This window comes from Mustela erminea, chromosome 1 (assembly GCF_009829155.1).
Source record: "Mustela erminea isolate mMusErm1 chromosome 1, mMusErm1.Pri, whole genome shotgun sequence".
NCBI lineage: Eukaryota > Metazoa > Chordata > Mammalia > Carnivora > Mustelidae > Mustela > Mustela erminea.
Window position 1 is genome coordinate 192,220,255 of NC_045614.1, and position 23,190 is coordinate 192,243,444.

At 36.4% G+C, this 23,190-nt stretch overlaps 1 protein-coding gene across 3 annotated transcripts in view; it reads right to left on the bottom strand.

Moving 5' to 3' along the window:
• Positions 1 to 1,311: 1,311 nt before the first annotated feature.
• Positions 1,312 to 23,190, bottom strand: part of NRIP1 (nuclear receptor interacting protein 1) — a 100,642-nt gene continuing 78,763 nt past the window's right edge. For 2 of the 3 annotated variants that reach the window (XM_032352665.1, XM_032352675.1), the window contains exon 2: positions 1,312 to 8,641. In XM_032352665.1, coding sequence (XP_032208556.1) covers positions 4,820 to 8,290 — 3,471 coding nt within the window. In that variant the 5' untranslated portion in view covers positions 8,291 to 8,641 and the 3' untranslated portion in view covers positions 1,312 to 4,819. The remainder of the gene's footprint in view (positions 8,642 to 23,190) is intronic. The other variant, XR_004287894.1, reaches the window with a different exon arrangement.

A 23,190-nucleotide genomic window follows, 5' to 3' on the forward strand; every position in this document is an offset into this window, starting at 1 on the left:
TTGTAGTCAAGAATTAGTAATTAGTTCTCTTATTAAAAATCTCTTTGGGGTGCCTGGCTGGTCCAGTTGGAAGAGCATGCAGACTCTTGATCTTGGGGCTGTTGAGTTCAAGCCCCATGCTTGGTGTAGAGATTAAATAAGCAAACAAACAAAAAAATCCCTTACTGGGCAATTAATTACTCAGTACACTTATTATGCATTTTCAGAATATAAATCAATAAACAGGGCTATGCTTCTAATGGTGGTATCTATATATCTATATCTATATAGCTATACATTGCTATACATTATAGCAAAGTATAACTTCAGTGCTTTGATGATGTAGAATAGCTGAATGTATTTCTGCTACTTGGTGGTTTTTCAGAAAAGGCTTATAGACCTGTTAGGAGAGTAGCTGCAACATTTTCGCTGTTGTAACAGACTTATTTTAGTGCCAGAAAATAGACACTCATTTTGGGAAAATGTCTTCCTCCTAAATTATCATTAATAATCCTTATGCAAAAATAAAAGTTCCCAGGCCATCGGTTCACAGGAATTGTTTTTTCCTAAATAAATTTGTCTACCTTACTTATTACATATTTTGCTTATCATTGTCAACTAGTCATTAGCTATATACATATGGTATATATTTACATATGGATGCCTGGGCACACGTTCTATATACATTGTTTTGGAAGATGACTGAAGACATTTATTTATTTATTTAAATATTTACGTAGTTTGAGAGAAAGAAAGAGAGAGAGAGAGACACCAAGCAGGCAGGGGGAGGGGCATAGGTTGAGAGATAGAATCTGAAGCAGAGTCCCGGCTAAGCAGAGAGACCCACAGGGGACTCGATCCCATGACCCTGAGGATCATGATCTGAGCTGAAATCAAGAGTCGGACACTTAACAAGCTGAGCCACCCAGGCGCCCTGACCTTTTTTTTTTTTAAATTTAAAATGAACATAACACTCATTGAAAATTGGATAAAACCCAATAAAATCTTATTTTAAACAAATGTTTATCAAATCTTTATTTCTGAACACTTTACAAATTCTTCCACACTTTGAAAATCTACAGTGATCATTGAGTTACACACCAAACAACGGAATCGAGGCAAGGTAAGCTGCCTGCCTCTTTGAGCTACACTTCAATTGCCCTGCCTCTAGATACATTAAGTCACTGGCCGCCACTTCTTCATTTTCTTTCGGAGAAGGGTAAAGTATCCTTGAAGACTTGCTACTTTCGTGACCAGGGAGTTTTATATTTATGGAAAACCTAAAAACCAGAGAAAGCCCACAAAATAACAGTCATTTGAAACCAAAGACAATGCATTTTTTTTCTCATTTATTCAAATTCACTGCAGGAAGTAAACACTAAAAGATTAAAAAACAAAACAAAAAAATTCACACTGCAGTATGTACAGTTCCATGACATCACATGAAGAAATTAAATTTCTAATAAAAATGACAAATTATATTACGAAGCAGATCGCATCAAAATTGGTTGTGTAAACGCCAGAATTCATCTCATGAGTGGTAATGTGCCTGTATTCCAGCATACTGGGATACTCCTGGTAGAACAGTACATTTCCAATGGGATTAAAAAATTCATGAAAGTAGTTGTGTGAACTTGTCATGTTGAAAAGTGGTTGACTTGATTTTAAAAAGTTTTAAGACCCTTGGATTCAAAGCACATTCTTCCACAAAGCTTAAACCACAGAAGTCATATCCAAAAATGGAATACTGTCATGTTGGGATGAACATCTGATCTGACTTGTTAAGACGTTTTGCCAAATGCACAGATGCACAGGGTCCCCCATGCATTTTTCATGCAGCAGGTAATCACAACTTAAATAAAAGGTTTATTCTATACATTTGTCCAGACTTGCAACTGTATACATACATGCACAATTTTTAAACCTGTCTGATTATATTTACACTTATACATGGAATATACAGAAACCAAAGAGATTAAAAGGCTTTTCTGTTGCATTAGAACAATACAAAATATGTATTTTTCATTAAGGAAATCACTATTTACATCACCTTTAAAAACAGATTTTAACATCTTCGTGTAACAAGTCAATATATATATATATACATATTATATATATATATATATATAAAATATATACTCTCACCAGTTTACTCTTCTGTAACATGTACCAGAGAATAAACAGGCAATGCTACCTTACTGTTGTCAATGAGAGCTGTAGTACCCTTTCACAAATGACTTCATTGGGAAGAAATTATCTAGTATCTAAAATAGTCCTTGAAAATGTGTATATGTGCATCCTTGTATCTACATATGCATAAACAAAGTGAATTTATGGATGTGTGCCCTTTCTCACTGTTCTTCTTTAAGATCACCCTAAATTCAAATTGGGGACATTCTCTAGTAAATCAGAACATCGTTTTTCTGGTCATGTTTAGCTACGTATTATATATCCTCATTCCTTTAACTGTGAACGACGACAACAACAAAAACAACCAACCAACCAAAGGAACAAACAAAAATATAGCAATGCTGGCCCTTGATGTTCATTCCCCTGACCTCAATTTCCCTCCCTTGTGAAAGCCCATTTTTCCCCGACCAAAGGGGAATACCAACAATTTTCCTAGCATATCTCTAAGGCTCCAGACCTTTCATAATGTAGCAGGGAAAAAAATGACTTGCTTAAAAGCTTATTTATAGGATGTAGACAATAAGATTGTCACAAAGTCAATATGGGATGGAGTAGAATATATTCACTGGCCAGTGGGATTTTCACTTCAGAATAAGTGTATGCCTTCATCTCTCCATGATGTAGCATAATACTCACTCCTGACTATTGTTTTATAATATAATCCAGTAACTATTTACAAATCATTTTGAGAAAAAATAATCATTTAGGGTTTTAATTCATATTAGGAAATAACGCCCATTTTTAATATAAAAATCTTAGAAACAACTTCAAGTAGAACAACTTCAAATAGATTTCCTTCTAATTAATAGTTGATTATATAACAATTTGTTGATAGGTCAGTTGCAAACCTGGTTCACTTTTAAAAACAAAAATATTACCGGGTGACTGAATTGTGGACAATGAAAGCTGAACTTAAACATATGGACTTGTTGCGAGATCAAAACCCCATGTGGCTCAATAATAAGTTCTTCCAAGATAATATTAATGTTTACTTCTAATTGCAATTTTAAAATAATAGGTCCAATGGAGTGATCGTGTACAACTCTGTCATGTCTATGTGCCCTTTGAACTTCTCTGTTTAGTCAAGCTGAGTTTAGTGCCTTCCTTGGGTTTGAAATGTTTTCATCTTTGTCAGCAGTGATCTTAGGACTATGATTTCAATAGAAACTAAGGATGTTTCAGGAGAAGTTTCCAAACCATCCTGGAATCACCTGAGTTTGGTAAGTGGCCCTGTTATACCATCCCTAAGGCTAATTAAGTAGATGTTACTCATTAGAACACGTAAATAATCATAGATTTTCCTGAGATGCTGAGCCAGATATGAAAGTTGTCCCCTCCACCCAATTTTTTTTTTTTGTCATAAAAAGTATTTCGAACCCGATTTTCCAAAGACAGAACGGTTATATATGAACTACAATATTGCAAATTTTGAGTTGATGTATAACTAACTGTACTGGGGAAAATATAGGCATCAAATAGTTGTTTTTTTTTCTTTTTCTTTTTTTTTTTTTTTACAATCCTGTGTTCTGAGAAAAGTCATAAGCAATGGTTCTCAAACTTCAGTATGCAGAAGAAACATCTAGGGAGTGTGTTAAGATGCAGGTGGGAGATTCCCCGGTCCACTGAGCAGAGCTTCTTGATCTGTAGATCTGAGATGCTGCCTGGGAATCTGCATTTTAAAACAAGGGCTCCAGATGATTCTAATGCAGGTGGTCTGAGTCCAGCTTTTAAGAAACCCTGGTCGTAAGACTCACAGGTACCACAGAAATGGTGAGAAGTAACTTTTACAAGAGATGGTGAAAACTGTCCAAAGAAAAACCATTTTGCTTCTGTTAAAAACAACTTCTTAAATATTCACCTATTCAGGAAACCACCTGAAGGTAAATGTTTAACTTTCCTAATTCTGTAAAAGGAGGACTATTAATTTAGTAAAGTAGCTAAAATACAAAAATGGAAATCTGCCTTTTTTGAAGGATCTATCAAACTCCCATCAATTGTAATCAATTTTTACTAAGTAGTACAAGGTTTAAAGAAATAGATATTGAAAAGGACTGGGGTAGGGCAGACACATTGGGAACCACAAAACCCCTTCCAAGAGTTAAAAATAAATATGTTTTTTAGCAAAAGTGAAAAATGTAAGCATTTTCTTTTCTAATTTGGTTCTGAATCAGATAATGAGAAGTGAATTAGGTTTTTTTTTTTTTTTACTCAATAATTAACATTTCAAGAGTTATTTAACAATTTGGATTTAAAAACAAATGTGTTATGCAGGCTGACTTCTGAAAAGCAAAATAAAGTACCCTAATAAAGGCAGCAAAATGCGTTAATCCACTATGGATGGAGATTTACATTTTCATTTATGCCTGTTATCTGACTATAAAAGAATTTCATTCATAGGCTACTCACAGTTGTTGTCCGATGCATACAGAGTGTTAAACAACCAATTGCTAGTTCAGTAGTTTCCTCATGACATCTAACGTAAAGCAAAAAGCAGTATGCATATTTAAACATCACCAGTAACCAATACTTTTCAAAATGAAAAAAGTGTCAATTATACCATGCTTTTCTCAAATCATGCTCTTATTTATACAGATCGCAAGTTCATACTAAGCAGTTTTAAAAAGATCCGAAGCTGGATGGCAGGTACGTTTTATTCTGATTCTTTTTTTATTGTTAGCACGTTTCCCAATAGTCCGTAAACTTCTCCATTGGCGCTGTGTGGACGAGAGGCGTTACTCCCCATATGGCTATTATATGGGCTTCTTAGATTAAAGAAAGAAGCTTTAGTTTCTGCGGCGGGAAGTAACTCTTCTTTGACTGTAACCTGTGAGATGCTTTCGGCAGGTGCAGGCTCCCTCCAAATGTCCTTGTCCTGCGTTTCTCGACTGGTAACAGCACTGCCTCCCTTCTGAAGCATGTAATACAGTATCGGGTTAGTTTTGGTCAGCCTGGGACAGTCCTTCTCATACTCATTCTTATCCGCATCTGTGATAACCCACTTAATGGGTCCCTTCTCACCGGTCACAGAACACCCGTTCAAAAGCCCAGATTCCGGTCTAGACCCTGCACAGCCCAAGTGCTCGGGAAAAGGGGGACTCATGGGAGATTTCACTACTCCTGGGTACGGAAATGTCCTGCTATCCATGCAGCCGCCGGGCTGAGGGGAACCGTACATCAGTCCATTCAGAGAAGAAATGCTGAATTCAGGTTTGCTATTGGTCACGTTATTTTTGTGTCCTTTCTTTTTACTCTCGACGACAGAGTTACTCCTGTGCTGGGACAAATCTCTTACACAGTTTTCTGAGAGAAGCAGCTGCTTCAGGACATTGAAGCTTTTGCTCTCCCTGGCCCAACTCCTATGTTCACTTTCGGGCGCCGCACCATGACTGGCAGGGTACTTAAGTTCAAGATCATTTTTGCTCAGTTTCAGCTCTTGCTGGTTAAGCAAGGACCCATACAGTCCTTCCGCAGCACTGTGACTGTGTGCCGCGTCGACAATGTTATTTTTCATCTTCTTAAATGGGTTTTCCAAAGGCTCAGTATAGAGCTTCCTTTTCTTAGGGACCATGCAAAGGTTCTTTGATTCTAGAATTGTCAGTTCACTGTTTCTGTGACTGTTGTCCAGATCTTCCGCCAGGTAACTCTCTTGATTTTGTCTTAGCAGTCGACTCAACAGACCGTTCTTTGAGAAAGAAAAATCCTGAGGTGAAACGGGCTCCGATTTAAAGTCCTCGGACACGGGTAAGGCAGCTGAACTTCTCTGCACGGGAGGCGCCACACCCAAGAATGGGGCCCCCTTGGCGTCATGGGTCAAGTGCACATTTGAGTTGTGAGTATGTAAGTCATCGCAAGGCTCAGATTTGATTTTGACCATCAGTATTTGTTCACTTAAAGCTCTATCCGCGTGTTCCTGAGTACTTTCGTCTCTCACAGAAATCTTCTCTTTCTTTTCGCTCTTCCCTTTGTTGGGGTTTCCCAGGAGCAGCTGGAGGACAGTGCGCCTTTCAAGCAGATTTTCTATTTCAGAACCAGAAAGTCCTGATTCGGGACCTGTTGCTTGGCTGCTCAAGGCCGTGTTTTCCTCCACCGCGTTTGTTTTATTTGCCAGCAGAGGACTGTTTAATCTGTCAACCATGCCCACGGGTCTATCTGTGTTTACACTTAGCAGCTGCCTGCTGGGTCTCTGCTCGTCTCCTGAGGTGGACTGCATTCCGCACTGAGCTAAGTTCTGTAACAGTTTACTGGCACTGAAAGTTGCAGAGTTTTGCGCGCCTTCATTCTGGATGGGCTTCTCTCCGTGCGACTCTTTGCTCTTCGTCAGGTCCATCAAGTGGCTGGATGCGGTGTTGGCGGGCTTTTCAGACTGAGAGCCGCAGGCGTATGGGGGGGAATTCCATTTGATGACCAGAGAGTGCTGGGAGAGATTGATAGGAGACTCTGGTTTCGTGGAGCCGAGTAACGGAGGAGTGCTCACGGGGGTAGTCCTGTTGGCACTGGGGCTTTCAATGACCGAAGTCCTCGTGTAATTCTGAGTACTGAACTTGGGCACATCGCTGGGTACTTCCTGAGGACTGCTGTTTCTTTCTACGTTTTCTTCATTCTTATGGCCAAGGAGCAACTGAAGAAGTGTTACTTTCTGGTGTGAATTTAGCTTAGAATTCCTTGAGGTATCTTGATCTTCTTTGATATCTACGGTGGCGGGGACTTTGGGATCCCAGGTATTTAGCAAGGACTGAGTTAAATTATCGAGAGAAACAGGCTGGTCAGGTTCCGGTTTCTCAATTCGATGTTTGCACGACAAGTCTATGGGCACACAGTTGGAATAAGAACTTTCGTCGCCACTGCTGTCATCTGTAAAACTAGGGTTGTTATCAGAGTACTCATCAATAGTTGTGGGCGTACTACTATCCTCGAAAATGCTTCCTCTCTCGCTATGGTGATGTCCGTTCATTGGCTTTGGTATGGTCTGGCTTTTAAGAAGATGTAGTAGCAAACTGTTACTAGCAGCTTGTTTGATATTGTTTCTTTCCAGTGAGTTCTTATAGCCTGCATTTTTGGGGGAAGAAGGAACGACACCCATTGGATTTTGGAAGGCCGTGTTTTTGCTCGCCATTAGTTTGCTCGACGATGTTCTTGCTTGACCATTGAGATGGCTCGACATTCCTTTCGAGAGCTGGAAACTGCCAACATCCTTCTGGCCGTTTTCTTGTAATCTGGCCATGGCAGCAAGTCTTTCACTTGCCGCTTGATTTGCATTTTGTGTTTTTAAAGCATGTTCCCGAGAATACTGCTGCAAATGGGCTTCACTTGAGAGGAGTAACGCTAACTGGCTACAAGCAACACTAGGTTTGGGTGAAGTGGCCGGACTAGCCCTTTTCTCCACCATGCTTGCGACAGCCTGTAATCGGGCAGCACACGACAAGGGTTCACTCATGACCTTTGTCCCGCTTTGTCCAACATGATGTGGTGACTCCACAAACCTGTCTCTGATGAGGTTTTTAGTTACATCGGGAAGATTGGTATCAGGCTTTTGATCTTTAGCTTTACTTTTCTTCAACAAAGTTTTTAAGTGACTTGATGCAACACCATAGCACCTTAAATCTTTCTCCACTTTTAAAGAATCATGACCCAGTGCATATCCTTGCTCCTTGAGGCTCTGCCTAATTTGTTGCGACAGAGCAACAGTCTGCAGCCTAGAGCTGAATGACTGAAGCAAAGAGGCCAGTAATGTGCTATCTTGTTTGCCTTTAGGCACATTGTCAACCATGCCAGCTAGCAAAGCTTCCTTCTTCACGTTTAAATTTACGATGGAATCAGACAGCCTCTTCCGCTTCGCGGCATTCCAGTCCTCCGAAGACTGCAAGAGTCTGGCTTTTTTGAGATGCAGCATGCCAGATCCCTGATAGGACTGTGCATTGAGAACTGGACCATTACTTTGACAGGTGGGAAATGCATTACCAGAAATGTTAAAGTTCTGATCCTCTTCATTATGCCCAGCAGACTTTTTGTCAACGGCAGTACCTGATCCCTCTGCTGCCTGATGCATTAGTAATCCTTCTAGGTAAGTTAAAACAATAGAATCCTGGTGCACATCAGAGCCAAGCTCTTCTCCATGAGTCATGTTCAATAGAAGTGTTCACAAGAGCTTGGTTTCTATTCACGTTAAAGAATGGTTTTCTGGGGGTGAGTGAGATGTAACTTTAATAAGTGACTGCCAGTTTATCACCTTCCATAGTAATCAGGCAGAAATGCCCTGTGACATTCCAACAAGGATTTCCTCTGGCAACGACAAGGTGAAAGACAGGCAAATTCCAAAGGAGCCTGACCACAGGGCTGATCAACTCCTAAGCAAGAAGGAGCAGAAGAATTCTTAATACATAGGTCTGCAGCAGCAAGCACATAGAATCCTTAGCGAATATACTGCTTTTCCTTCTTCATCTTTTGTGTCCAATTAAATGCAAATAGCAGTGTTCTAGAAAAAGAAAAAAAATAAATAAAAAAGTTAAGAAGGGGCAGAACTCATGTTATGCTACCGATAAGCAAAAGAATCTAGTATTTGTAAGTTTCTACATATGTGTGTGTAAAACATACTTACATACGTAAAACATAATGTACATACACATATATGCATTGTAGACAGTTCTTTGGTACATATTTTGCCATTCCTATTAAACTGCAACTTGCCACTGGAAATCCCATGAATCAATCCACATTGCCAATCAATTAGAGAAGATACTTCGGCATTATGTAACTGTCTTCCAAAGCACACCAAGTTTCTGAATTTTCATGAGCACTTTGCACAGAGTAATATGAATGCTAAGTCTCTTTTATAGTGATGTAGCTCTATAATGGAGCTAGAATTAGCCTTCTTATTTTACTGGGAGATTATGAGGGAACAGAAGCAGAGGTGCAGAAAAGAAAAGAGATCATGTGACATGGACTCATCTGATGAGCTGGGTGTAGGGTTGAGTACTACTTCTGATAGCATCCTTCAAACATCGCAAATTCCGTTAAGTAATCTGTAGGATTTCTGTTTTCAAAGAAATGGAAGACTGACAAGTGTAAGTATCTTACAGGCCTATGCAAAGTGTGACAGTCTTAGTCATATTCATAAACACTGAAGCATAATCAAAGCTTCGTTTTTACCATGACCTATTAAAACCAGAAAAGAGTGATTCTCTACATGCTCATCAAGTCTATCAGAGGTTTAATGTATCCGAAATCTTCACTCATTGCTCTAGGTAAAAATTTTAATGTGAGGTCCATTCGTAGCAGATGAAGAAGACAGGTTATGGATGAACCTGTAATTCTAAATTTCTAGAATGTTCCTCATAGAAAATACTCTTTTCCCCACCAATGCTATTTCTTTTTGTGTGACTTCATTATCAGTATAAATAAAGTATAAATAAACTATTATATGTGATTTGAAAAAAAATTTGTAACATTTTTTAAAATAAAAATCATTAATCTAGAAAAATGTGTCAGGGCACTTGTACCAATTTTTAGTTGAGAAAATGTGGTTACCATAATACGTGTAAACATTACCGTGTGTATACAAGAGGCAATCACAGCGCCCTGTAGAAAGTGAGTAGGAAACAAATTTAGAATAGGCTTGAAGGGAAGATGAATAATTGCTTCCAGAAAATTCTAAGTCGATGTGGTTATTTTTCATTAATTTTTTGGGAAAGAAAACATATAAACAGCACCATTATGAAACAGGGAGGAAAGACCTTTTTTTAATAGGAAACCTGTTTTTTAATACGATGAATCTGTAAATCAAAGGCTGCATTTCCTGAGATGCTGCTTCAAGAGGCACTCAGTGGCAATAGCTACCATCGTGCTAGCAAAAATGCCGAAGAAAGGAGGAATTCTGAGACTACTTAAGGCTTGAATTCACTCAGATCCTACTATTTAAAAACTCTTCAGGGAATTGAGTGAGCCAAATACTTTCTGATAACTTCCTTTTCTTTCCTTTAAATAACGAAGCAGGAGAAATCATTAACAACCCTTCCTAGCTTTCCCAAATCTTGCCTTTTCATATTTCCATTATAAAGAATACAATTTAATTGACAAATTTAGAAAAGAAACAAGAGGAGGCAAGGTGACTGAATATGGTACATCTCCCAAACTACAGATATTAGGGTATAATGTAAAGGATTACCACGCCTAATAAATAAACTTCTTAAAGTTAAAATCATGCAGTTAGTATAATATCCCGACTCATTTTCTTTTAGCAAAAAGACAACCACATTTTTTAAAGATTTTTAAAATTTATTTGAGATAGAGAGAGAGCACAAGCAGGGGGAGAAGCAGAGGAAGAGGGAGAAGCAGGCCTCCTGCTAAGCAAGAAGCCTCATGCAGGAGTCGATCCCAGGACCCTGAGATTATAACCTGAACCAAACGCAGACACTTAACCAACTGAGCCACCCAGGCACCCCATCACATTATTTTTGACTCTTTGACATAGAGTTTGTTTGCTCTTTTATTTTATATACAGGTTACTTAAAAACGCTGCCAGATGCTTAACACATATATTCGGTTAAAATTAACTAAATGTCAACACACTATTAAGAATTAGGCTTCTTGACGGGTGCCTGGGTGGCTCAGTTGGTTGAGCAACTGCCTTAGGCTCAGGTCATGATCCCGGACTTCCAGGATCAAGTCCCGCATTGGGCTCCCAGCTCCTTGGGGGTCTGCTTCTCCCTCTGACCTTCTCCTCTCTCATGCTCTCTCTCACTCATTCTCCCTCAAATAAATAAATAAAATCTTAAAAAAAAAATAAAGAATTAGGCTTATTGAGAGATTGGTAAGCAATATATTTTAAAACTGGAATATTTTACAAAATACTGTGATTTAGTGGCCTACCAGTGGATCTACTTGCACGTCCATAATTATGACAATGATTTATTAGAGCCTGTGTCTATTTAAAGATACTCAACGGTCTTTTCACAAACACAATAAAGAAGAGACTTTACTTATATGGCATACACTTGCTAAGTGGTTTTGCAAAGGAAACAGAATTTTCCACAACATTTGGATTATGGGAGGTAAAAGAAAACCAAGAGTTTTGTAAAAGTAAGGAGGGGGCAGGAAAAAAAAAGGTAGAAAAAAGTAACAAATGAACAAATGAAGGCCTCACAAGTTTTGTAACTCTCATGAGATTCTGTAAAGAATTTTAGTTTAGAAACTAAAACATGTTATATTAGTATACTATCTTTAAACATTAGGTTGGTAGATATGACAGGCAAAGCCAAGAAAGACTTAATGAACCCTAAAAATGCACATGTATGAAGGAGAAAAAAATTAAACTTACCCAGTGATAGAATAAAAGTTGATTGAACTGAAACTTAGTTGTCATTTTTATAAGGCGGTGCCACAGAACTTTTAGAAAAGCTGATTTTAAAAAAGCTCTATGTAATCTTTTATAATATATCAAGAGGTGACTTAATCTTCATTTTAGATTTATCATTCTAAATCAAAATCAGCTCTTTGTAATTTTAATGGATTTGTTTAACCCTCAGTGTACCAAGAAAAATAGGCATCACCATTACCATCTAAGTGCAACAAACATTTTACTAATATTTAAGTCAATTTATGAATAGTTAATAGAGTAAGAATGAAGGGATAATATTTTAAAAATCAGAATTTTAAGTAAAAATTTACACATTCTTTATTCCGTATCTTCCTGGTTTTGAAAGATAATGCTAACTGACAGCTCATCAACTGTCATGCAAGAACCTGGAAACATCCTTTAAGTACCAATTCCAGATTGGTACATGTCTAAGGGGTAAACTTTATTATCACCTCCGAGTCTTCTTTTTGTACTTGTATAATTCAAAATGTGTTACTTTAGGGAACTCTGAAAGCTCATAATGACGCTGACAAGAGGACAGAAATCTTCCTTGTTTCATAATTGCAAAATACGTATTTTTTATTTTTAGACTTACTAACACCAATTATAATGACCAACCTAATGAATTATTTCATATCCATGTCATCTCTTTTCTTCTGATCTCTTTTATTACAAACCAGCCTTCAATATTTGTCCACTTAACGATCATTTCAAATAAATTTGGATGTACCAACATCATAAAAGAAGAATACTGTCATACTTCCTTTGAGCGAAACAGAACAGTTGAGGTTCTTGTCACAAAATAGTGAGTGATGAAGCCCTTCTTATTGAAGTCAACTGACCAGATGAAATACTGTATTTCCTTTTTGTTTTTAGAACTATAGTGTTGTGGGAACAATGTGAGGTGATGGGTATATTAACTAACTTTATTATGGTAATCATTTTGCAAAAATGTGCATATCAATTCACCACACTGTAGACCTTAAACCTTCACAATGTTACATGTTAATTATACCTCAATAAACCTGGAAAAATATAAAAGAACTATAACGTTGGACTATATTGTTCACTCACTGATTCCTGAGTGTGAAAAAATTCATTGAGGATGTTGTCATCTGAAGACCACGTGAGAGCTGTTGCTTATACGGTCAATGTCACCATCGCCATTCATGTGTGGAGTACTACTAATCATTCTCTTTGCAGTCATCCTCTGATTCATCTAATTGGAACATCTTCCCAGGTCAACTTTCTTTTCTTTGACATTATAGATGGAAAATGGAAAATCCTGAATTTTCCGTTGTGTTTACTAAAGGCTTAGAACAGGAAGACTACAAAGACAGTGTGTCCAGACTTTTTAAACATTCATGAAAAATGATACAGAATTAATGGACTATGCGATAAGGAAACTGAAGATGATATAATGATGGCTTATTTCACTACTGCATCATCATTCTAGGCACTTCCATTATTTTCTCTTGGCTTATTCTTTTTAGTCTTTATTTGGCACAGTTGGAAATAAATAATGAATTAATTCTCAAGACCAGAAAATGGCAAAATACTTAATGGTATGGGAAAATTAAGGTCACTAAGGTTCTGTAACATATTTTTGATTTGGCACATATAGTAACAGCAAGACAACTGTTCTTTTCCTATTAAAAACACATTGATTAAAATGTTAAAAGAAGAGTTAAAGACATGCAATATAATCCTTCCTACTAGATAGAAATATTAAAAAAAAAAAAAAGTTTCAAAAACTAACACCAGATCCAAAGAACCCTGCTTGACAGTATATCAAGGATTAATGCAGTTCCTGATAATTTAATAAAATTCATGTAAAACTACTTTATAACATTAAAATTATAAACTGAATCTTCATTTTATTAACTGAAAATTATTTAGAAGCATGCAAATCTTTTAAATTTTATAAAGTTGACATTTTACTGCTCTAGCTAGCATATGGTTAAAAAAATTACTGTTAGATTAAAAAAAATAAACTATTAAAGAAGTCCATGGAATCTTGACCATATGCACAAAACTGGGGAAAGATTCAAGTTTCAACACATAGGTTAGTTTAGTTAAATGTCTATCTAGTAAAATGTGTGAATTCAGAGTGTAGTTTTTTAAAGCTACATTTTCTTTAAGTACCTGAAAAATATGAAATTATGTTGAAGTCTAAGGTTTTTTTTTTAAGAACTTTAATCAATAAGATAGTTGTAAATAATTTGCACGTTAAGAGTTCCCAAATGAGTGTTATATTGATTCTTTGAAGTAGTTAAACTATTTTCATTGCAATGCATTTTGTATTCCCTATTTGGTAATGGCTTATTAAGGAAAGGGAAAATCTACTGAATTTTTAAGCACTTTTTAAAATGGCAAAACAGATTTTTATTTGGATAAATGAAAGATGAATCTAATAGAATTCTTGCATGTGTGACTACTTTTAATTGACAATAAATAAATAATGAGAAAGGTCTTCCTCCAGCTGTAAAGGATTCAGTATCTTACTTGCATCAAATTCTCCATTAGAAACACATTTCAATGACTAAACACCTATGAATTCACTTTTTATGGTTTTAAAATTATGTCTAGTGAATACCTCATGACTTCCAAATGTTTCCATGAAATCTCTTCCACTCTATTCTCCATTATCAAGTAATACCTGTTTGGGTACTGAATTTAAAGGTACTTCTCCAATATCACTCTAATGAGCATTTTAAATTTTGACTCTGGTTCTTCAAAATGCAAAAGTAACTGAAAGTCTACTGAAATGTGACATTCAAGAGTAACTCCTATTGGACAATATTACCTAATTTCCACTGTAGATTATTTTAGGAATGCTTTTCACCCAACAGGCTAAGAAAACTATTAAGATGTTTCACTAAGCATTTAAAGAAAAATATCTGAGTACTAGGAAGATTCCAAAGTCCTTATTATTGAAACTTCCATTAAATCAATACAAATCAAGCTAAATAATTAAGAAAACTCTTGGTGTTCTCTAAGGTGAGACTTTGAAAGAAAGTTTTAAAAGTTGAAAAGGGAACAAAAATCCAAGATTTATATTTATTAAAATTTATCAAAAGCACATAACACCAAACATTTTCCAAATGTATGAGATTAAGCTTTCTAAACCAAGGGCCAATGAGAAGTTATAATACATGAAACTCAACACTAAATTTCACAGAACAAGAAAGAAAAAATAACATTTCAGATTGAGGGTCCTGGGACTTCCTTAAGAAGTAAAGACTACAGTGAACCCCCTATTATAAATAAAAAATTAGTTTTTACCCAAGTCAACAAAAACTATAAATAAAAAGGGAGATATTGCCATTACTGATACCACAGAAATGAAAGGGATCATAAGAAGTTATTATCAACAACTATACTCCAACAAACTAGGCAACCTATAAGAAATGGAAAAACTTCTAGAAACATACAACTTACCAAGATTGAATCAGGAAAAAAATAGAAAATCTGAAGAGACATTACTAGTAAGGAGATTGAATTAGTACTCAAAAATCTCCCAGTGAAGAAAAGCCCAGGACCAGATGGCTTCACTGGTGAGTTTCACTGACTCTCAAGAAGAATTAACACCAATTTTTGTCATACCCTTACAAAAAATGAAAGAGGAGGTAACACTCACAAACTCACTTTTTGAGGCCAGCATTATCTGGATACAAAACCAGAAAAAAGGACCCTACTAGAAAACAAAACAAAATGAAATCAAACATAAAAAACTACAGGTCAATATCCTTGATGAATACAGATAAAAAAAATTCTCAATAAAATATTAGTAAACCAAATTTAGCAGCATATTAAAAGAAACATTTACCATGATCAAATGGGACTAATTCCTGAGATGTACAGATGATTTAAGACCAGCAAATCAATTAATGTGACACATCGTATTAATGGAATGAAAGGAAAGAATGATGATCATCTTACTAGATGCAGAAAAGCATTTGACAAAATTCAACATCTATTTGTGACAAAAACTCTTAACAAATTTGGCACAGAAGAAATATCTCAACATAATAAAAGCCATATGTGACAAGCCCCCAGCTAACAACACACTCAATGGTGAAAAGTTGAAAGTTTTTGGTCTTAGATCAGGAACAAGACAATGGTGTCCAGTCTTGCCACTATTATTAAATATGGTATTAGAAGTCCTAGGTAGAGCAATCAGGCAAGAAAAAGAAATGAAAGGTATCAGAATTAGAAAGGAAGAAGCAAAAACTGTCTCTATTTGCAGATGAAATGATTTTATATATAGAAAATCCTAGGGGCTCAGTGGGTTAAGCCTCTGCCTTCGGCTCAGGTCATGATCTCAGGGTCCTGGGATCAAGCCCCGCATCAGGCTCTTTGCTCAGCGGGGAGTCTGCTTCACCCCCCTCCGCTTGCCTCTCTGCCTACTTGTAATCTCCATCTGTCAAATAAATAAATAAAATCTTAAAAAAAAAAAAGAAAATCCTAAAGACTCAACCAATCAAAAGTCTGTTAGATGCAATCAATAAATTCAGTAAGGCTGCAAGATACAAAATTAACATACAAAAATCAGTAGCATTTCTGTATACTAGCAACAAATTTTCTAAAACAGAAATTGATTCTATTTACACTAGAATCAAAAATAAAATACTTAGAAATAAACTAAGTGAATAATCTCTACTCTGAAAACTACAATGATGACAGCAAACGAAAAAGACAAATGAATGAAAAGGTATCCTGTATGCATGGACTGGAACAATTAATACTGTTAGAATGTCACTTTTACGAAAAGCCACCTATAGAGTCAATGCAATTCCTATCGAGAGTCCAATGGCTTTTTTTTTTTTTTTTTACAGAAGTATAAAATAACACTCTTAAAATTTATATGGACCCACAAAAGACACCAAATAGCAGTGGGGCAGGGGAGGGCAGCTAGAAAGAAGAATAAAGCAGGAGGCATCACACTTTCTGATTTCAAGCTATACTATAAAGTTATAATCACCAAAATAGTATTAGTATAAAAACAAACAGACCAATGGAACAAAACCTGGAGCCCAGAAATAAACTAATATTTGCCAAAAGAGTCAAGAATACTAAATGGAGAAAAGATAGCCTTTTCAGTTACTGGTGTTGGCATGACTGGATAGTCACATGTAAAAGAATAAAACTGGACCCATGTCTTATACCATTCACAAAAATGGATTAAAGACTAAAGTATGACCTGAAATCATGAAATTCCTGGAAGAAAACATAGGAATAAAGCTCCTTGACACGGGTCTTGTTAATGATTTTTGGAATATGACACCCAGCAATAAAGCAAAGCACAAGCAATTAAAAAAAAATTAGACTATATCAGAGTAAAAGGCTTCCACACAGCAAAAGAAATAATCAACAAAGTGGAAAGATAACTTATGGAATGGGAAAAGATATTTGGAAGCCATATATCTGATAAAGGGTAATATCCAAAAAATTTAAAGAACTCATAAAACTTAATAGAAAAAACCCAAATAACCCATTTTAAAAAAGGGCAAAAGACTAGAATAGTCCTCATATTTCTCCAAAGAAGATGCATGAAAAAATATGCTTACCATCACTAGTCATTAGGGAAATGAAAATTAAAACCACAATTGAGACATCACCTCACGCCTGTGAGAATGGGAGAGCAAATGCCAATGTGGGTGTAGAGAGAAAAGTCCCTTGTACGCTCTTGGTGTGTTTGTAAATTGGTACAGCCACTATGGAAAACAGTATGGAGGATCCTCAAAAAATGACAAACAGACCTACCATATGATCTGGCAATTCTACTCCGGAGACTATATCCAAAGCAAAAAAAGATACTAACTTGAAAACAGATCTGCATCCCTGTTTAGAGCAGAATGATTAACAAGAGACAAGATAGAGAAATAACTTAAGTGTCTAAGGATTGATGAGTGAATGGAAAAAGAAGCTGTGTACGTACACACACACACACACACACACACACACACGAATATTATTCAGCCACAAAAAGAGGAAATCCTACCATTTTGTGGCAACATGGACGGCCTCTAAAGCATTATGCTAAGTGAAATAGTAAGTCAGACAGAAAAAGGCAAATATGATATGATCTCACTTATATGTAGAATCTAAAGAAATAAATAAAACAACACTGCTGTTTGCTATCTAGGAAAGTCGTTAGAGTAAATCCTAAGAGTTTTCATCATGAGAAGAAATTTTTTTCCTTTTCTCTCTCTCTTTTTTTTAAATTGTATTGATATGAGAAGATGGAAGTTAGCTAAATCTATTGTGGCAATCATTTTACAATATATGTAAATCAAGCCACTATGCTGTACACCTTAAACTTATAGTAATGTATGTCAATTATTTCAAACTGGAAAAACTAAGGAATTCTAAGTATTTGTAAACATTTGAAAAACTTTGAGTTATTTCATGTAAAAAAACTGTAAATATCATTTGTTATTCTTTTAATTATTATAACTATCATTTTATTAAAACTAAATCTAAAAGACTGACCCCCGCTATAAGAGAAGCATAATAAATTAGTGGCAGAAATGGGCAAAAGTCAGTTTAAAAAAAAAAAAATTAAGGAACAAAAAGTGAAAGAAACATTCAATTGCTGCCATTTCAAGGGGGAATAAAAAGGGTATGGTCAAAGAGGAAGCCTGAAATTTCACTTATCAGAATCTATTTCTCATTGAAAAAAAGGAATAAATATTTGTTAATGTCCTTTGCTATAATTTGAATCTCAAGATAGTAATTTTCCCTGTAGTAGTATCGTCATCAAAAGACGGATGTGTGGTTGTACAATTTGATGGGTACTAGGAAAATAAGCTTATTTAAGAACACTCTGCGCTACTGGGGGCCTCAACATTAAATTAGAACAGAAGAGCTTCTTGCCCTCTCCCAGGCATTCTCATTTTAAATGTAAATAGTCTTCAGAGATTGCTAACAGAAGTCACTGACACTGTAGTGAGGAAAGCAGGTGTCCAGATTGCTCTGCACCGCAACCTGAGGGACTTACATATTTTTGCCCAAGGCCAAATTTGCTCCTAACTTCCAGGTCCATCAGCTTTAACTTGCTGTCAGCTGCTTCCATAAGAGTAAAATAGTGTCACTCACATTTCCTGTTCAAAGAGACTCCCCAGGACACACTAGTGCTTGACTTACTCAAGTGTTTAATAGAAGGACATGTATCTGAGGACCTCTTCAACTCTAAAATTTTATTTCTCTGATTCCAAGTAATTTATCAAATTGTAGTTGATGAACGTGACAGCATTTTAATCAGAAAGATGATAATCTTATCATAAAGTTGTGGAAATAGTCCTGACTAAGATGTGTTATAGTCTTTTTAGTGAATTCTGAGGGAAGAAAATGATTTTCAAAGAGCCATACACCTGGCACATCCAAAACCCCCCAAATTATTTATCTTCGCTTTTGTCTTTGGGGGGGGCACAGAATTTCAAACAGATATTTATTTAAAAGCCAAATATGAGCTAATGTTCAAACTGGAGCTTTGGCTTATCTCACAGTGACTACATACTACATAAAATGCAATACTAAAGATTTAGGATCCTTGATAACGTAGATAAAAGCATATGAGAGAGAGGACAATTATTTGTCCAGATGACAGAAACAGATATCCCCTATAACTGATACAGCAAAATAAAGAGCTTCTTTGTTCTGAAGGCTTATGTATATGATCAGATTCAATAAAATCCACTATCCCTTTTACTCTGCCTCTACAGTTTATTAAAAAATTTATTTTAAATAGAAATTAAGATGAAAAAGCTGGAGGTTTTTAAGTCAAAAAAGGCTCACAGAATGAAAGGAGCTAGAGAAAGAGCTCGATTGCCCAACAAGTTCTATGCCAAAAATGTAATGCTTTCCTGGATGCTGGGCTGCATTAGCTAGAAAACTAGAATACTTTTAGCTAAAATGAATTCTAACTACAACTTTTAAAAACCCAGAAGAGAATCATTATATGATAAAGAATACATACGATGTTTATTTAGCATTAATATTAATGTCTGTTCACTGCCTCCTACTGTTCTTGAGGAAACAACAGTTTCTCTGAAGAAACACAAAACACTCACTGACACATTATTTTGGTAGCACATCAATGTGGGAAAAAAGTGTTTAAATATAAAATAAATAGAAGGTATAGGTTCTATTAACCTTTTTTAAGAGCTCTTCAAAGTAACTGGTGCTCTCTTTCTATTCGTTTTCAAAAGTATATTTTCCAATCCCTATCAAAATATAAAGTATAATGAAAAATGGTGCTTTCTTCTCCTAGAATTAAGTGTTTACACTGTGTGTGTGTGTGTGTGTGTATGTGTGTGTACATGTGTATGTATTATGTATACACACACACACACACACACACACACAGGACATCCTTTGAGATTGTAGCATAAATCCTATTAAATTCAACTATGGTCTTCCCATCCCCAAAATAGATTTGACATACAGATACAAGCACAAGGTCAAGGTCACAGATCAGTAAGAAAGATTACCAACAGAACTGATGTAACAGCTGGCATTTGATCAAAGCTCCTGAGGTTTTAAGTACACTTACCAGATACTCTGCATTTACTCACAGGGTACACTCTGTTTTAAAAATGTTCCCCATCTATGAAGACAAGATCTTTGTGCACTTTTTGTTATAAAGCATATTCTGCCTAAAATGTTGTACTGATCACAGAACATGAGAAGAAACTTGTATATATGTATGTGCATGTGTATGCTTGCATATTAATTTGTTATTACCAATCTTTGCCATGTGACAATCTGAAATTAATTTAACTTGCAGGTCCCTGAATCATTCCCTGGTCCCCGACCCTTAATGCCTTTGTACCAGCTGAAATGGAAATTAATCATATAGTTCTCAATATTGGGCCACTTCTTCCCAAATACACAGATTTAACTGCTAACAACTGGTTGAACCAGAAAAATTTTAGAACGTATCCAAAGTCTTCCATGATAACTTCCAAATTATAAGAAGAAAATTTTGTTACTGACAACAGCAATAAAAGTGATTCTTAGTGGAATATATTATCTAACAAAACCATGCCTTTTGTTTTAGCTGTTCAAACAACGTATTGAATTTATATTAAATTACATTTATGAACCAAGAGTTATGTGATGAATGTTCTTATTCTGATCAAGAAATCATCATTTTTGGGGCGCCTGGGTGGCTCAGTGGGTTAAAGCCTCTGCCTTCAGCTCAGGTCATGATCCCAGGGTCTTGGTATCAAGCCCCACATGGGGCTCTCTGCTGGGCAGGAAGTCTGCCTCCCTCTCTCTCTCTGCCTACTTGTGGTTTCTGTCAAACAAATAAAATCTTAAAAAAAAAAAAACTTATTAAAAAAAAAAAGAAATCATTTTTAAGGGCACACAGTGGTTTCGGGGTAGATTCATACTATAAAAGCTTTCCTTCTTAAATCCAGTATCACCTGCTATAGTTTTATATAATTTGTAAATTATAATGTATGTACATGTAGACGTTCTCAATGATCAGATTTTCATTTTGCAAAATTATTTTTGATAATTAAATAGGTTTAAATGAAAATACCAGAATTGTACTATGGTAGGAAGACTGGGTTTCTCAGTTACAAAGTAGAAAGATAAAAAATATATGTATCCAATGAAATACCACAAAAAGTGGAACTTCCTTTACCAGGCAGAAAAAGAATGTGGGTGTAGTAAAATGACTAGTAATGGATACTAATTAGTATATCAAAATTTGATCACAGAAATCTACTGACATTTATTTTCTTTTAAATAAAGTTCCTTATAAAATACACTATTAATGTCTATTTAGAGGATCATCTATCAATTAATCAGTTCACCAATTAACATCCTTCTTTACATGTTGCCTGGATGAAAGTGCTGCTTTGCTATGAAGGTCCATGAACTCTGACTTGATTTTCCAGAAATGGTAAACATCACAATGTCATTCTTGCCTGTGTTGGCCCAGAATACAGAGCTTTCCTAATTGAAGGTTTTAGTCAGCCTGAGGCAGAGAAACATCACTACTGACACAATCCCTGGGCAGACAGACATAATGACGGTATCTGTAAGGAAAAGATGTCCATAGCCAACAGGGTCCCACCCCAGGGGATTAATAAACAAAAAACCAGAGTATGCACAATGTACCTGGAGAATTTCTGTCTTTAAATATTAAAGGGTAACATTAAAATATGTTCTTCAACTAGGAAGATGGAGCTACTGGCATACCAACCGTCAACAGGCTATTTATTTAAATGGTTTCATTTTTATTGAAGAAATTGCCACCCATACTTTCCTCCCAACCTGTCTAGTGCTCACTGGGCACGTAAGCAAATGTTTGCAGCAATCATCTCAGTGACTATAGGCAGTCACTACCAGTGTGAGCTCCAGCTGTGCTGCTATCCAGGTCTCGGGTCTGTTCAGTCCGTTCAGGGACAGTCTACTTGTGGCCCTTGCCGGGGTACCTGACACTCAGCCACAAATACAGACCCAGGTTGGGGGCAGGGCAGTGAGGAGGCTTTGGAAGAGGCTCCTCTCGAGCTGGAGAAGAAGTGAGAAGGACAGCAGTAATAGAAGTCAGGGCTTTTCTGACTTCGCTCATTAGACCAAGACATTTCAGAACAACTCTGACTTCAGCAATTAAGATCCTAAAAAACCACCACTACCATTAGCATTACTTACTGAAATTAAAACATTTTTACATCAAAAAATCACACACTCTAGCTTTATGAGATTCTCAGGGTATCATGTATATCATTTTTCTTTTTCTGACAGAATGATGATACGTGGAATGGCACATATACACTATTTCGATCACTTCTATGCTTAGTAGTTTGTTCAACTCTAACATCAACGACTGAAATCCTTACATCAATACTTTCTACTATTTATATTTTGCTTGGTTGTTTGGTGCTTATTGTATTTTCAGTTATAGCATTTATAAAATGAATTATTTGTTTCATATTTAAATTCTTGTCATTACACATGAATAAGACATAATAGTGGGAGAATAATGGATAGAGAGTCAAGAACCTTCTACTCAGTGCCCCTCCCCCATTCACCCACACAGTCCCTACAATCAATCATCCTCGTCTCATGAAATGTATCAGACATTAAAATGCATCAGGTCATACATTTTTGAATCATAAAATAAGCCCCATTTGCCTACTCTCAAGCTAAAGGAATAAGACACCTCTTTTATTCTGTAAGCCTCAGCTGAGGACTTACCCCTTCCTTGGACAGCCTTCCCCGAACTCTGGAGGCTGAGGATAGTTTTCCATTTCCGGGACTCCACAGCACTCAGTAGATCATTCAATCATCTCATTGCAAAATCGTATTTTATTTGTTTATGCCTGGTCCTCAACTAGAGGGTAAGCAACTTAGAGACAAGCATTATATCTTTGTCATCCTCATGTCCCAGCACCTGGCAGAGGTAGTGTTCCTAGTAGAACATGCAACAAGTCAGCCTCTTGGAATCTGAGTCTGTAAAATGAGGGGCCCACTGTCCTAACTCTAAAGTACTTTAAGATTTAAGATGATATGGGAGGTCTAGGTCGCTCAGTCGGTTAAGCGTCTGCCTTTGACTCAGGGCATGATCACTGGGTCCTGGAATCCAGTCCTTCATTGAACTCTGTGCTCAGTGGGGAGCCTGCTTCTCCATCTGCCTGCTGCCCCCCGCC